This window comes from Ursus maritimus, unplaced genomic scaffold, assembly GCF_017311325.1.
Source record: "Ursus maritimus isolate PB19 unplaced genomic scaffold, ASM1731132v1 scaffold_22, whole genome shotgun sequence".
In the NCBI taxonomy this organism is placed as follows: Eukaryota; Metazoa; Chordata; class Mammalia; order Carnivora; family Ursidae; genus Ursus; species Ursus maritimus.
This window is the reverse complement of record NW_024424675.1, coordinates 22,508,503-22,525,053: the sequence shown is the minus strand read 5'-3', so window position 1 is coordinate 22,525,053 and position 16,551 is coordinate 22,508,503. Positions and strand designations below refer to the sequence as shown.

At 47.3% G+C, this 16,551-nt stretch overlaps 1 protein-coding gene across 4 annotated transcripts in view; it reads right to left on the bottom strand.

Moving 5' to 3' along the window:
• Positions 1–398: 398 nt before the first annotated feature.
• Positions 399–16,551, bottom strand: part of POFUT1 (protein O-fucosyltransferase 1) — a 29,542-nt gene continuing 13,389 nt past the window's right edge. Inside the window, exons 5-9 of one of the 4 annotated variants that reach the window (XM_040638144.1) lie at positions 12,701–12,893; positions 10,644–10,928; positions 2,152–2,193; positions 1,746–1,840; positions 399–1,662 (exon numbers count right to left, since the gene is read on the bottom strand). In XM_040638144.1, coding sequence (XP_040494078.1) covers positions 1,769–1,840; positions 2,152–2,193; positions 10,644–10,928; positions 12,701–12,893 — 592 coding nt within the window. In that variant the 3' untranslated portion in view covers positions 399–1,662; positions 1,746–1,768. Of the gene's footprint in view, positions 1,663–1,742; positions 1,841–2,151; positions 2,336–4,407; positions 8,155–10,643; positions 10,929–12,700; positions 12,894–16,551 lie in introns of those variants that run through there. The other 3 variants (XR_005836915.1, XM_040638142.1, XM_040638143.1) reach the window with 3 other exon arrangements.

Below are 16,551 nucleotides of genomic sequence, written 5' to 3'. Positions count from 1 at the left end.
TCACAAGGTGACATACTGTATGATTCCATGTATGTGACATTCTCCAAAAGACAAAACTACAGTGATAGATCAGCGGTTAACACAGGTTAAGGGTGGGGAGAGTGTGTCACTACGATGGGAAACACAAGGGTTTTTTGAGGGGTGCTGGAACGACTCTATTTCCTGTTTGTGGTGGTGGTTACGCAAATGTACATGTGTTAACATTCGTAGACCCATTTACCAAAAAAAAAAAAAAAAAGAAGAGTGAATTTTACTCTATGTTAATTGAAATAAACAAAAAACTTGTGGCAGGGGCGTCTGGGTGGCTCAGTCCATTAAGTGTCTACCTTCAGCCCAGGTCATAATCTTAGGGTCCTGGGATCAAGACCTGCATGGGGCTCCCTGCTCAGCAGAGAGTCTGCTTCTCCCTCTCCCTCTGCCCCTCCCACTGCTCTCTCTCTCAAATAATAAATAAAATCTTAAAATAACAAACGAACTTGTGGTCATCAGGCTTCAAGATGGCCCACAATGATCCTCACCTCCTCATATGTCTGCCCTTGTGTGGACCTGTCACAATGAAGAGGGCTGGCTTGTGTGACCAATAAAAGTGGCAGAAGTGACAGGTATGATTTAAGAGGTCAGATCATAAAAACTATTGCAGCTTCTGTCTTGGTCTCTTGAAGCACTCACTCTGGGGGAAGCCAGCCAGTGTTGTGAGGACACCCAAACAATCCTGTGAAGACAAGCTGAGGCATCTCACCCACAAATTCCAGTGCCAGAAACATACCCTACTGATGTGTTTGCCCACATGGGAAACGGTGCCTGTTCACTGCAGCTTTGCTCACAAAGGCCAAAACATCAAACGTAAACATCTCAGAACAGGCTACATGCATGATAGTCCATTCACATTGTGGAATATTAGGAGGAGCGTAAGAAGAATGAAAAAGAGCTGCATATCTGATATTGAACAAATTCTAAGGGTGTTATGTGAAAAAGGCAAAAGCCAGACAGTATGATTTTGTGGGTCTTTCCTTTTCTTTTTTTTTTTTTTTTTTTACAGGATATACACATGGCTGTATTTCTAGAGACAGCATGAAAAGTTTCTGGAAGGCGTACAGCGTTTGCCTCTGGGGAGCGTTCTGGGCTAGAGCAGACATTTATTTTTCACTCTACAGGTATATTCTTTCGTACTTTTTCAATGTTTTACCTTGAGCAGGAATTTACTTTCAATAAAATTTTTGAATAACTGACACAGCCAGGGCTCTGACTTTTGGCACTGCCCTCAAGGGCACCAGGGGGACCCCTTTACTCATAAAGGGCTCAGGTGGCCCCTCAGTGAACCCTGAAAAGCCCCTTTCTACCACCGCCTATTTGCTTGCCCTTGACAAACTGTGGTCCCCTATTTGTACCTCTGCTCGCATGGTTTCCTCCATCCAGAATTCCTTTTCCTCTTTCGTATGGGCACCTGTTGATAACACATCCATCATTCAACGCCACTCCAGCCTTCTCCATGAATCTTGCACGAGGTCAGAAGTCATCGCAGCTTCCCAGACCACTTTCTCTGCGTTTCATTCATTCAACCCATATGTGGTGGGCACTCTTCAAAGCCATGTACCAGGTCAGGTGCTGGTATAGGGAGATACATCAGGCATGGTCCCTGCTCTTGGGGAAGCTCCAGGCTAGCTGGGGAAACCAACAAACAAATGTCCTCAGATAAGTGACCTGAGAGGCAGCCTAGCACAGGGGTTAAGGACACTGGCTCTTACCTCCTACTTCCAGCATTCAAGTCCTAGTTCTGCCACTCGTAAGCTGTGTGTCCTTGAGCTAGTTGCTTCACTTCTCTGTGCCTCGGTGCCTTTATCTGTAAAATGGAGATGACAGGAGGACCAACTTCACAGGGTTATTCAGTGAACTAGATGGTTTAGCTTATATAAAGTGTTTCAACACAGCCTGGCAAGTGGTAAACGATACATATTGGTTATTACTACAATTTCAAGGTGCTATGGCCGCTCAGGAGGGGAAAATTTCTTAATGTAAGATCTTGAAACACTAATGAGTATGATATAAGCAAAGAGAAAGCCTAGACAACAGTGTGGAGATGTGAAGGGCAAGTGGAGTATGAATGCACAGTAGAGTTTCTCTCTTACAGTAATTTCAGTACTTGCTCCCTACCTCTGACAGCCTCCTGGGTCTTGTTCTGAGGGTCTTCAGGGTCTAGCAGAGAGATGAGGCTGAGTGAGTTTCCCAGATTTCATCTTCATAATCCACACCACATCCTTTACTTAATATATTTCTCTAAATCAACTTGCTTTTTGTAAACTAAATACATTTCTTAGAAGGAAACTGTAAACCACATCTGTAAATGAAAAAACAAACGCAATACAAAGCATCTCCAACACAAATATAATGAAAGCAAAACAGTGTCGCTAAATTCAGGCTAACTAATGTCTGACTCTGAGGTCTGCTCTCTGTTACCAGGACAGATTATTAGCAAATGGTAGAGAAATTAATGACATGCTGGCATCGAACTGAGACTTTCTCTTTGGCATTGTTAGCAGGACTGAGAAAACAAAAAGATAATTCTCTCTTTTTGCTAGTGCCCTGTCCTCCTAAAACATCGTGCACATTGTTAGAAAGGGAAATACCCCCCTTCCAATGGGGGGGGGGGGGGGGGGGATTTCAGAGAGGGATGGGGCATCCTCCCAGGCTCCTCCTCCGCCACCCCTGGGTGGGCCATTGTTCCCCACTTCTGCTGAGTCACTGTACTTGGGGAAGGAGGCGGTTTCTGGGGAATGCCTTTTGTCCCTCTCCATACTGCTGTTTACCTGGTTGGGCCTGGTGTCCTGAGCTGATGATCAATAAAGGATTAGACGAAAAAACAAACCAAACCTGCTTGTCCTTAAATAATGTTATTTCAGGGTAAACGCCTCAACCCTGAAATGAACCAGGTTTCAAGTAATAATATGAATTAATTCTGACAACATAATCCAGAGTGCAGGATTTGCCTTCAGGCTATGTTTTTTTCTTTTTTTTTTCTGTCAACTCCACTAACGAAAGAGAGAAAAACTGACGAGGAAAAGGGATCTTTATTTCGGGCCAGGGAAATCTTATTATTCACCAAGCTTTTCTGAAGTGGTTGGAACACGGAAATGAGAGCTCACCTCTTCCTTCCTCCCTCTATCCCTTCTCTCCTTTCTTCTTTTTTCTTTCCTCCCTTTCTCTCCCCTCTGTTGTGTGTTTCTGAAGGATCTATGACGTATCCGGACAGCGTTTCTGAGCTTTGGTTCCTTTGAATACCAGCTTCTCCATTTCTGCCTAATCTGCAAGCTGCCTCTACCAGTAGTTACTTCATCTTTTAAAAATGTAATTCCCATTGTTTTACTTATATAAAATTGGTCCCATCCTAAAACAGTGAAATCCATTAAATCAAATTCTGTCTAGTTCTACATTTCCCCTGAAGCACAGTAAGAGAAAAAAATGTTACAAACCAAACTGAACACTACCAGGTACCTAGAGCTATCCCGCGAGTGTTGGTGGAAGCTTCAAGGCTTGCCAGGGAGGGGCCTGCAGAGAAGGCCCTCCAGGAATGCTTGCTGGCTGATCGCAGTGCATAATCCCCACATCCTTCTGCAGCGTTGCTCAAACTTTAGCTCCTGGAGAGATCGTTAAAATATTCCTGGGCCACATTCCCAGGGTTTCTGACTCAGCAGGTCTGGGGTGGGGCCCGGGAGTCTCCATTTCTAACAAGCTGCCCCAGGTAATCTAGTGGTCTGAGGGCCACCAGATAAGGAGGTCTTGGGCCACCGAGAATCAAAATCACTTGTAGGTACTTCTTAAGACGCAGATACCTGGGGGGTGCCTGGGAGGCTCAGTTGGTTAAGCGTCTGACTCTTGATTTTGGCTCAGGTTGTGATCTCAGAGTCTTGAGATCGAGCTGCGTGTCAGGCTCCCGGCTCAGCGTAGTCTGCTTGTCCCTCTCCCTCTGCCCCTCCCCCTGCTTGCTCTCTCTCTCTCAAATAAAAAAATCAAATTAAAAAAAAAAAAGGTGCAGATACCTGGGCACTACCTACAAAACATTCTGATTCTCCGGGGTGGGGGGGGATGTCCCTGGAATCTGCCTTGTCAACCAGCTTTCCAAGGAACCTCTGGAGACCACCTCTGAGAAACACTGCTTGGACCACCATTAGCACCTGGAACTTGGAGGAAGGTGGCCCACCTTCAAAGTCTGCAAGTCGGGGACAACTCCCTCCCATTGCTTGGGCCCTAAACCTTAGAGCATCCTGGATTTCCCTGTTTCCCTCCTAGCTTCCATTCAGTGGGTCAGCAAATTCTATTGGCGCTTCTTTTAAAACATTCAGATTTTCTTTAAAAGACTGTAGCATGTGGACTTAGGGGTGGAGAGATAAATGAAACAAGACTGGTAAAATGTTGAGGATTGTTGAAGCTGGGAGTTCACTTTATTTTCACAATTTTTATGCAGATTTGAATTTTTTTCATAATAAATTTTTTTTATCTTTACGTCTTTGACCTAAAATCCATTTCTGGGAATTTATCTTAATGAACATTTTAGATACAGGAAAAAATGTGCAAAAAAATATTATTCAAATAATAACAGTGAAAAATTTGGAACATACTAAGTTCTCCTAATAGGACAATAAACTGTGGGACACTCCTCAAAGGAATCTTGTCATTAAAAATATTTACTCAGGCCATGTACCAACACGGAAAAGGTGATATACTATTAAGTGAAAAAGACGACATTAAATTGTATACACTGCATGATCAAAACTATACAAAGACTCCTATCTTTAAAAAAAGATTGAAATTTAATGGGGCGCCTGGCTGGCTCAGTCAGAACATTTGCCTCTTGATCTCGGGATTCTAAGTTTGAGCCCCACGTAGGGTGTAGAGATTACTTAAAAATAACATCTTAAAAAAATAAAAAGTGTGAACTTTAAAAATAATTTTATATATCCAGAATCTGCCCACTTCCCACTCAATGCAATGATCTTTGCCCGAGCCCCACCGTCCGGCCTGCACCCCTCCATCAGCCCTGCACTGGTCTCCCCGCTTCTACCCCTCCCATCTCTTTTCCATGTGGCAGCTGGGGGGTCCTTCAAAGTGTAAACAGATCATGACCCTCCTCCACTTAGAATCCTGCAAAGGCTTCCCATTTGTCCCAATAAAAGTCTTGCCTTTACTACTGCCCTCCAGGATATGGGACCTTGCCTGCTCTGGCTACTCCAACCATGCTGGCTTCCCTGCCATGTTTCACTCACTCACTCCAGCTTCAGGACCTTTGCACCTGCTGTTTCCTCTGCCTGGAATGTGCTGCCTCCAGGTATCTGAATGAGTGGCCCCTTCCTTCCTCCTGGTGACTCTTCAGAGAGGCCTTACCTGAACTCCTCATCCAAAACAGCATTGCTCCCTCTCTCAACTCCCCCATACCCTTTATTTTTCTTCTTAGCAGTTAGTCAATACCTTCCCTGATACATTTGTTCCTTGTGTCCTATACTTACTACAATACAAATCCCTTGAGAACAAAGGCTTTCTGTCTGATTCTCTGCTGAATCCTCGTACCTAGCATGGAGCCGTGCACACAGCAAATTTGAATGAAAGAATCGTGGACTAAATAACTACCCAAAAGAACTGTAAGCTTCACGCGGGCTTTCTTTCCTGGGTGATTCTCCTTCCCCCAAACCTCCTGGCAGTGACAGACCCATACGTAGCAGGAGCCCAGTAGGAACTAAAGTGGCTGATGGTTCTCCCACCTGAGGTCTACACAGTGCATCCTGTGAACTGGTGGCAGTAAGGTGTGCAACTAACGGTAATGGCTTTGGGAGGTCAGATGCTGGCTTACCATTGCCAGCTATGTGGCCTTGAGAAAATTACGAGAATTTTCTGAGCGTTCGTTTTTCCCTGTGCAGAAGGAGAAAGATATTAACAGCTCCTACTCCCCAGGGCTGGAGTCGGGACTCAGTTCCCATAAAGCACCTAACAAGCACAGTGCCGGGCACAGAGTAGGTGTGTGACAAGAGGCCGTCAAATTAATCAGCAGCCATGTACGTGCTTTTGGCTCTTTCCAGTTTACGAAGCGCTCTTCCACCTGCTTTATCTGATGGGAGCCTTTCAACAACCCTGTCGGTTTTATCACCATTTTCATAGGTGAGGCAACTGGGTCAAAGAGGAGCAAAGTGCTTACCTATGGAACACAACTGAATCTGACTACAATCCCGGCACCCTCTTGTCCAGAAACACAGCTGTTACCCCTGCCGATGCTAATCAAAGTAGTCTGGACGGCCCGTTAGAGCCCCAGACTCTAAAGCATGTGCCTAGTGTGAGCCTGTGATCAGCAAATGAATTCAGCCAACAAAAGCAGCCAGTGAGCCCCTCCTGCCCAACGACCCCATGGAGCCAGGGGTGCATAGGCTCCTACACCTCTGAACGAAGCTCGTGAACAAGTCTGGACAGACAAGCTATCTCTCAGAGTCCACCCAGGATTTAGAACATTCTACTGCTTTCCCAAGAGGGAAAACACAAAAGCCCTTTCTCCAGTTTCTCCGCCTCAAGTAGGGCAACAGGTCTAAGCAGCAAATGCCACCTTTAGTGTTTGAGATCCTTGTTGCTCTGCAACCACTGGCCCGGTCGGCCTCGACAGAGACAGTGTTTCTTCCCAAAGATAATCTGAGGGGGAAGCCCTGCGTGGAGCTCTGGAACTGGCTCTCATCAGTTTCTTCCACATTCCTAGGATCGAAGGCCAAGGGAAGCCACATGGTAGGGAAGAGACCAGCAGGTGTTTGACATGAATTTCAGAACCACAAGGCCAAAACACCACAGACTCTTAGGAGTCATGGATTATCACAACTCTAGCATCTGAGAGACAGAGAAAATCATGACTTAAGCCTCATGGGGTTGGCAGAGATTCCACTGGATGGGAAGGGGCAGACTGGGAATCTGATGGCTTCTGGGTCAGGGGCAACTCCCATCTGGTCAGAGGCTTAGCATACATGCCCTAGTGAGAATACAGCCTGAGGGCTCCAGGCCCAGGAGGGAGGCTGGGGGGACAGGCCTTGGACAGCAACTTAATGGTAAAATTCTATAACCAGGCCCCTTGGGAGACACATGAAAGGGGGTAGGGCAGCCTTCAGAAGGATGCCACCAGGCCATCCAGCCCTGGCCCCCGGCGCTCCAAGATCTCAACGGAGCCAGGTTTGTGGCAGGTCACCAGCCACTAGGAGACTCTGACAGCAATACCACGATGGTCGGGCTCGACAGCACTTGCTCCTTGCTTGGAACGTGCTGTGGGGGCAGGACTCAGTGTCTGCTGGAGCGGATCGCTGCACAGTATCCTGATCACTAACTTCTATTTGCATAGTGTTTACAGTGGAGACAAGTGCTCATGCCCCGAACCCTGGACATGGCCTCGAAGACAGGCTGACAATGGCTCTGGCCAGGCCGGGGAGATGACTCTGGCCTGGTCTAAAAGCTACTTTGGGTCATCTGGAAAAAGGGTCATTACAACCACTCCACCATGGCCTCATCCTCATTCAAGGTCACTTTAGGTATCTATGCTAATGAAAGTCACTAATTTTTAAAAAATGAGGGAGAGTTCTTGGGTAATCATGATCTTATATCAAAACTATGAGAATCTGTTTCTCTCTCTATAAAAAATTGCTGAAGAGATTAGCCCCTCCGCCCTGCTCAGAATAGGGCAGACCAAAAGACAGGCTGGACTGCTTTGGCAGTGTGCGAAATTCCCAGAAGCAGCAGGAGGCACACGGGGAGGGGAGATGCTCTGGCTCCAGGAGCCTGAAAGCCCTGTGCCCTGGGAGATGGAGTCCTTCTCCTCCAGAAGTCCCTGTGCTCTTCTGTCTCTGGCAGGGGAACAGAAGAGCTTATACTCTTGGGAATCAATGCTGCAAACACTGCTGGCTGCCAGGCCTGGCAAGCGGGACCAGCTCAGACTGGCGATTGCTCCAGCCAGGATCAGAACTCATCCCGCAGCTGAGGGGGCTTGTCCATGCCGAAGAAAGAAGACGGCCTCCCCTGGAGGTCCCGTTCCCGCTTCACGAAGGCAGTGAAGGAGGAGACACAGTTGCCAATAAAGTGGTCAGCTTGGCCAAGGATGTATAGGTCGATCTGGGCCACTTCAGGCTTCAGGCTCACCACCTTAACCTGCAGGAGGAAAGGCAGAACGTTTTCACCAGGGCGGTGACCAGTTCTGCCAAGGCCTGCAGCCAAGTCTCAGCTTCCCGCCCACCCTCGTGCAGAAGTGACAGACACAAAAGTCGGGGCAGAGAGCATTAAGACATGGGGTCAGGCATTCTGGCAGCAGTATTGCCCGGAGGCTGGGGAAAGGCAGAGGGAGGGAGAAGCAGGCTCCCTGATGAGCAGGGAGCCCTACGTGGGGCTTGATCCCAGGACCCTGGGATCATGACCTGAGCCAAAGGCAGACACTTAACTGACTGAGCCACCCAGGCACCCTAAGCTGAATGCTCTTAAATGGTGCCCTACTGCTCTTCAGATGAGGATGACAAGTCTTGAATGGGGCCTACAAAGCCCTGTTCAAGTCACCTCTCCACCTCTCATATTCTCCCCATCTCCTCTTGAGCTCCAGCCACTACTCACTAGGCTGCCTCCTGCCTCAGGACCTTTGCATGCACTCCCCCTCTGTTCAGGGTGCTTAGCTTTTTGTCTGGTTCTTACTTAACCCTGACTCTGCAGCTCCAGTCTCACCTCTGTGGACCCCGATCTAGGTCAGAGTCCTCTGCTCCGCATTCTCCCAAAACAAGGTTCCTTTACTTTGGAGCACACATCTCAGTTTGTCGTTTCCACTCTGATTAATATCTGTCCCCTGCACCTGATGGGGTTGGGGCTGTGGCATTCTTCTGGTCACTGCTGGCTGGGGCTGCCTCAATAAACATCTACTGACCGGACAAGTGAATGAGTGAGGCCCTGCCCCTACTCGAGCTCCTGGAGCTCTCCTGCAGCATATATTAGAGTTCTGTGCAAAGTCTCTTTTCCTGAGTCTAGACTGGGAGCTTTACAGGGCTTACTTATCAGTATCTTACTTATCAGTATCCCCAGCCCAGCAGGGCCCCAGCTTAAATGAGGAGCAAGGGTGGGCTCTGAACCCATGGAGAAAGGGGCTGAGGAACAGGGAAGGGTAAGAACAGTGGCACAGGAACAGGAAATAGAAAATGACAAGAGGCTCAAGGTGTAACAAATATATCAACTCTAAAAACTCACAAAAAAACTCCCTGGGACTCTCCAAATGCTTCAACTTAGTACAGAGGTGGGGGTGTGGGTAGAGCTGGGGCTGAAAGTGCTTTGCTGTCACACAGAGATTTCTGACGTAACAAAAATCATCATCCTGCTATGTGGATGGTAGCAAAGAAATAATACCAGTTTAATCATGGCCAAAATCCCCGAGCAATTCCGCCCACGCTCTGAAACTTACCCGCTCTGTGTCATGCCCACTATAATTAGCTCTGAGACTTCTTGGGTAAATTCTATCCCTTCTTGGGGCTTTGGTTTCTTCAGCTATAGCAGGGGCTCGATCAGAGGAGTCCCGAGGGCTCCCAGCTGTGATGGTCTTCTATAGAGTGGGTGGGTGGGAGGGAGGCCAGCATGCACGGCTTCAACTCCTTCTCTACAAGTCAGGGCTTCCAGCCCGTGTCTGGGGTAAAAGGGAGAAGGGGCCCCTCACGTAAAGCCAAGGGTTCGCACAGCTAGAAAGCAAACCCTTAAAGGTCTGTGCAAGCATTTAGGGCTTTCATTCACTCTACAAAATCTTACTGAATGCTTACCATGAATTCAGTCATTTTATCGATACATACTTATTACCTACTGTCCACTGATACAGTACCAAACACATCCACTCTTTATTCACACACTGAATATTTACTATTCACCACTTCCTGAAGCATTTACTAAGGACAAAAGAGCCTTCCCTTTATTCTTCAATCACCTACTCCTACTATCGGTGACTGTTAACATTAATGAGGACTTGTTTTGTCCTGGAACTGTTTTAGTTCCTTCATATCTGATCTTCACAACCACCCAATAAGATAGGACTGCTCCCATCCGACTGTACAGAAGAGGAAACAGAAGCAGAGAGAGCTCAAGTCACTTGCACAAGACGGCACAGTGAGTAGCGCCCACGTTCTCTGGCTCCAGAGTCTAGGCCCTTAATCTCTGCTACACTGGATTTCTCCCAAGGGCCCACTCTTTACGTCCTTACTCGACAGTTACTGAGCGTCTACCGTTGTTAGGCTCTGACCTAGACATTGGTGATGGCAAGGCCCCCAGATGCTGAGGAATACGGCAGTGAGTCAGCCTTGGACTCTGCCTTTAAGGAGCCCCAACTCTTGGGAAGCGGGCTGTGTTCCTGGCCTCATGAAGACTAGACAGTGCCCCCAGAGCAGATGCGATAAAATGCTGTGACAGCTCCAGTAGGGACACATTAGCTACAAGAGTGCAGGGAAAACTGGAGAGAATGTGCCAAGGTGTTGGGGCCGGGGTTGGAAGGAAGGATGGGAACCGGAGCAGAAGTGCACGGCTAAGTGTCGGGAGGACATGAAGCATGTAGAGGGAGCGGTGGGACCACCCTGGAGCTTTCTTCGATTCCCTTCCCCCTCCGCCCCCGCTGGGACCACACACACCTTCCCTTTGAAGAGCTCTTGGATCTCAGGCGCATAACTCTCAGAGTCCGTGGCGATGTAGACCGACCGGGCGCTCAGCGCGCCCACCCAGAGCTGCACAGCCCGTCTGATCTCCTTCAGGTCAGGCAGGCACATCGTCGCGGTGAGAGGGGCGGCCGTGCTGCGGCTAGAGCCCACACACTGCGGGGAGGCCATGAAGTGCGAGCCCGCCGTCCCGTCCTTCAGCATGGCACAGGCGTTCTTCTGTGGGGTCGTGGGGGGACAGGGTTCAAGACAGCAGCTGGCCTGGGACCCCAGAAGCAAGAGCCACTAAGTGGAAAAACCTATCCAAAAGCTCAACTATGTTTTTTACAAAAGTATTGAGGGAAGAGGGAAATATATCAGGACAGTAACAGTGGCTGTTTCTGTGTAGTGGCATATTGGCTTTTTATGAAATATTTTTTTCTTAGTCTTACTGTATTATCTGTGACCTCCAGTAGAATTCTGAACTGTGGTGGTGATAATGGGCAGCCTTATCTGATTTCTGACTTCAGTGGGAATACTGCTGATAGTTCCCGTGAAGTACATGTTTGCTGTGGGTTTCAGAGAGATAGGCTTTATCAAGTTAAGGTGGGTCCCTTCAATTCCCAGTTGGTTAAGAGGTTGGTTTTTTTTTTTCCAAATCATGAATGAGCGTTGACTTTTATCGAATGCTTTCTTGGCCTCTGTTGAGATGATTATATGATTTTTCCTCTTTGGGTGCTAATAGAGTGAATTTCATTTCACTCCTGGGATAAAGTTTTCTTATGTCGTATGCTCTTTAATATGTTATTGGAGTTTACCTGCTGATATTCTACTTAGGATCTGTGTTTGTGAGAATGAGCTCTACTCTTCTGAACTGACCTTATCTTAGTTTGGTTTAGTGTCATGCTAGCTTTATACAAAATAGCATCTTACATCTTTTTATGTTCTAAGCATGTATAGGTGGAAACTGTTTCTTAAATGTTTGGCTGAAACCACTCACAAGATATTCTGGGCCAAGATATTCTGAGCCTGGCTCTTTTCTTTATAGAAGGAAGGCAGGAAGGGAGTCAAGGCAGGAAGGGAGACAATTGCATAAATGTGTGACTACAGTTGACCTTGAACAACACAGGGCCTATATAGGGGCTGCCATCCCCTACCCCATGTAGTCAAAAACCTGCATATAATTTTTTACTTTCCCAAAACTTAGCTACTAACAGCCTATTGTAGACCAAAAGCCTTACTGATAACATAAACAGTCGATGAACACATATTCTGTATATGTATCTCATACTATATTCTTACAATAAAGGAAGCTAGAAACAAGAAAAAGTTACTAAGAAAATCACAAGGAAAAGAAAACCCACATACAGCACCTCACTGTAAAACCTCGTCAGCATGTTAGGGGACCCACACGGTTTAAACCCATGTTGTTCAAGGGTCAACCTTCTCGATTGACTCTGAGTGAATTTTGATCTAATTTCTATCCTTTGCATTATTTTTAAAGTCTTCAACAGTGAGCATTTCTAACATACGTACATACATACATATATCTTCTTATGTAAATTAAGGAGATTGTCTACATTTTTCTTGTTATTTTTACACAGAAGATAATCTAATGAGGTTTCTGCACATTTAAGCAGCCTCCGAATTTGGAGAATGACATCTTCTTTTCTTGGGAGCCCCACCCAATCTCCAGAGCCTGTTTTTCAACAAAGAGTCTACTGGCTAAACACTGAGCTGGACCACAGGACTCCTGGGCTGTGGGTCTCTCTCTGGCTTGCTGCCTGACTTAGAGTCTAGCTTGATGTTTATTTATCCATCTGCAAAAGAAGGACGAAAATGGCAATTGTTAAAATGAGGGCTGGCAAGGAAACACTTTGGAGCCACAATTCTCATGTGTCTAAGGCAGGATCGAGTCCCCATGGACTTGGCTGAGTGAGACCTCTCTGCCCTGGCTGACACTTGGTGCAGTGGGTTCAGGGTTCAACACCCACAGGCATGGGCCCTAAGCAGGGACATGTCCAAGCCAGCCCTGACAGGAAGGGAGAAATTACCCAGTCGGAGCCAATGCGCAGGTGAATGCCCACGTAGGGCCGGATGAGGTGGGTGCGGATGTGGGCCTCTCCCGTCCTCACCATCTCGTCTGACCACACCATGTACTTCTGGAGCGGCCTGTGCTCCTCCAGGACGGGGAACTGGGCCGGGGCTCCTGGCAGGGCGAGCACTGGATGCTCCTTTGGAGAAAATCTAGGCATGAGACAGAACAAGGGGAAGTCAGACAGAGGACACAGAGACAGCCTGGCCGCTGCCCCCACAGGACAAAGCATGGTGTTGTGCCATGCCCCAGAGACCCTGCAGAGGGGCCCCTCTAACATGCAAGAAGCACGAGAGGCTGAGAAACCCCAGTAGGCTGATAAGGAACCGTGGCGGCGACAACAGGCACAATATAAAATACTGTCCCGCCGCACGGAATTTACAACCCTCTTTGCTTGCTTAACAATTAAAAATTTACAGTAGAGCATTCCAACCTTTTGTATGTCATGCTGGCTTCCAGTCTGTGGTGTGGTAATTCACTCTGGGGTGGGGTGTCTGGACCGCACCTCTGCCCTTTTACCCACATGGCAGGACTGGGACAGGCAGCAGCTTCCAGGGGGCCGTGGACAGGTCAGGCTCACAGGCAATGTGTACACTGGGTGAGGCCATTCGCTCAACATTTAACATATATTTGTTGACTGCCTACTATGTGCTGGGGCCCAGGGGAGAACAAGACAGGCATGGCTCTCCTTCCCCCTTGTACACGACGCACCTTGTAATTATTTCACCCTGTCTTTCCTGCTAGACACAGACTTCTGAAGGCAGTGCCTCCATGTGCCTAGGACAGTGTCTGGCACATGTAAGAGCTCAGTGAATATTTGTTGACTGAATGAGTGAGGAGCGAGCCTGTGCTCCCTCTTCAACTAAATCCAGGGTCTATTCTAGCAACACGAAACATCCTGGAGGTTCCATCAACTCGAATGCACTTTCAAGCTCCAGATCTCTGTATGCTTCTTGCCTTGACCTGGACTGCCTTCCCTCTGTCAGCCAAAAACCTTTTCTTAAAATTATGAAATCGGCATAGCCACTCTGGCAAATGGTTTGGCAGTTTCTTGTAAAACTAAAATGCAGCTACCATATGCCCCAGCAATTGTACTCTTGGGCATTTATCCCAAAGAAATGAAAACCTATATTCACACATGAACCAGTAAACGAATGTTCAGAGCAGCTTGGGTCATAATAGCCCCAAACTGGAAACAGCTCTAATGTCCAAGAAGCGAACAGCTAACCAAACCATGGTGCATCCCACCACGGAATGTGACACAGCAATAGCAAGGAACAAACTACTGAGACAGGCGACAACGTGGGATGGATCTCAAGGGAGCTATGCAGAGCGAGAGAAGCCAAGCCCTCAATCTTGTGTACTGTATGATTGCATTTATATAACATTTTTGAAATGACATAATGGAGAAGAGAACAGAAGTGGAGATTAGTGGTTGTCGGGGAGCTAAGGTGTGTATGCACGTGTGTGTGTGTGCACATGCATGGTTAAGGACATGGGTGTAGTTATATACTGGTCACAGAGGATCCTTGTGCGGTTAGAAGTGTTTGGGTATTTTGACTGTGGTGGTGGATACACAAACCTACATGTGTGTAAAATCGAACAGACCTAAATACACACACACACGTGCAAGTGAGTACAAATAATACTAGGACAATCTGAATACGATGGGTGGATTGTATCAATGTCAACATCCTGGTTGTGATACTGTACTAGGGTTTTGCAAAATGCCAGCATTGGGCGAAACTGGGTAAAGGGTATCTGGGACCTCTTTGTATTCTTTCTTTTCTTTTCTTTCTCTCCCTTTTCTTTCTTTCTCTCCCTTTTCTTTCTTTCTCTCCCTTTTCTTTCTTTCTTTCTTTCTTGCCTTTGTATTATTTCTTACAACATGTGAATCTACAATTACCTCAATAAAAATTTCAATGAAAAGTTATTAAATATTTCAAAGCATACAGGAAAATACAGAAAATAACTTTACAACCCACATACAAATGACCCAAATTAGCAGATATTAATACTTCGCAGTCTTTCAGATTTTTTAAAAAAGAGACACAAATAAAAGGTCTATCCTGTCATCTTTCCCTCCTTTACTTCCTCTTCCCAGAAGATTCTGTGGCTTTATGCATGACTACATTTTTACTATTTGTACAAAAAGGTATTATTCTGTGTGCTTTTCACACACTGTAATGGTAAAGGCCCAGGCTGTCGAGACAGACGGCCTGTGCTCATGTTGACTATGCCGCCTATTAACTTGGGCGGGTGACCTACCCATTCTGTGCAGCAGTTCCCTTATCTGTGTAATAGAGCTAATAACAGCTCCTGACTCGTGCGCCTCTTGAGAAGATTAAATGGATTAATATGAACAAAGCATTTAGAACAGTACTTGGCGCACGGAAAGCTCTTAAGAAATTCTGACTATCACCATCACCATCATCGTCCTACTGCATGAAACCCGCTGCAACTTTTTAGAAATTCAACTTTATGTTTTAGAGACTTGGCCACGATGACCATGTTAGCTTCTCTCGAAGTTTTCCATTCTGCAGTGGGCACGCCCCTTTCTTCACACCCAACCCAAACACCTCGCTCTGCAAACACCTCCCAACCCTCCAAGCCCAACTGCTGCTCCCAAGCCTCGGCTCCTGCAGGAGGGCTCCCTGTCCCACTTCTCTGCTGCCTTCCGCACACTGATGTGCTCGACAAGCGTCTTCCTTGCTTGACCATCAGCCCACGAGGGTAGGGGCCTGAGCCGTTCCGGAAGCTCGCCACAATTCCCACACACACTGGTCCAGGGCTTGTGTCAAGGAAGCAACAAGAAAGTGCTCACTGACATCCTGGCTCTACATAACACTCGTTTCATTATAATAATCTTGTACGTACATGTATGTGAATCATGTATCGAGCCTTATCATGTGACAGGCAACATTCTACTTGCTTTACGCGTATGAACTCATTTGGTTCTCACAAGAGCCCTGCGAGGTAAGCACTACTGTTATTCTCCTTTTACAGATGAAGAAATCGAGGCACAGAAAGGTTAAGCAACACGCCCACGGTCACGCAACCAGGAACTGGTGGAGCTAGGATGTGAATCCAGGCAGTCTGCTCCAGACGCTGTGTTCTTAACTATGCACCTCACTCCCAGCTCCTCCACTGCCATCAGTGGGGCCCTCAAACGCGGAGTCTGTGCCTTCTGATCTGTAGTCCCTAGCACAATGGGAACAATCAATATTTTTAGAATGAATGATTGAGGGAATGCGAAGGATTCAGGGGTCTTACCAGGCCAGGTTGTCAGGGTCCAGAGGAAGAAGCACATATGAGCTAAACACCCACTACCACCAGGCCCTCAGCCAAACTTCTTTCCGATGTCACCTCATAAGGTTTCAAGAGGAGAAGGCCAGAGTTTGTGATCTCCTGGGCAGTGGAAGACTAGGAGAAATCAGGAACTGAGTGCTCTCCGAGCTCTTGGAGAGAGCCTGCAGCTGACCCTTGGTGAATGCTAGATTTGGAACGTCCACCCCCTCCCCCTAGATCTGGATTGGCACATGGCTGCCCCACTGGGACATCAGCTCAGACCTGAGGAGCATCAAGAGACTCAGACTGATGTGCTCTTTTATTCCCAATGACAGAGGAGAGCGTTGTTTGGAAAGAAAGGGAGCGCTAAGGGTGTTGTTTGGAAAGAAAGCTTAACCAGCTCTACCTGCCCCTGAGCGCCCTAGGTCAGGCCCGTAGCCTGGTCACTGTCCAGCTGAAAACGGCATATGCTCTTGCTGCTGGGTGCAGGGGACCTCTGGGGTTCTTCCCCACACCCCTCTG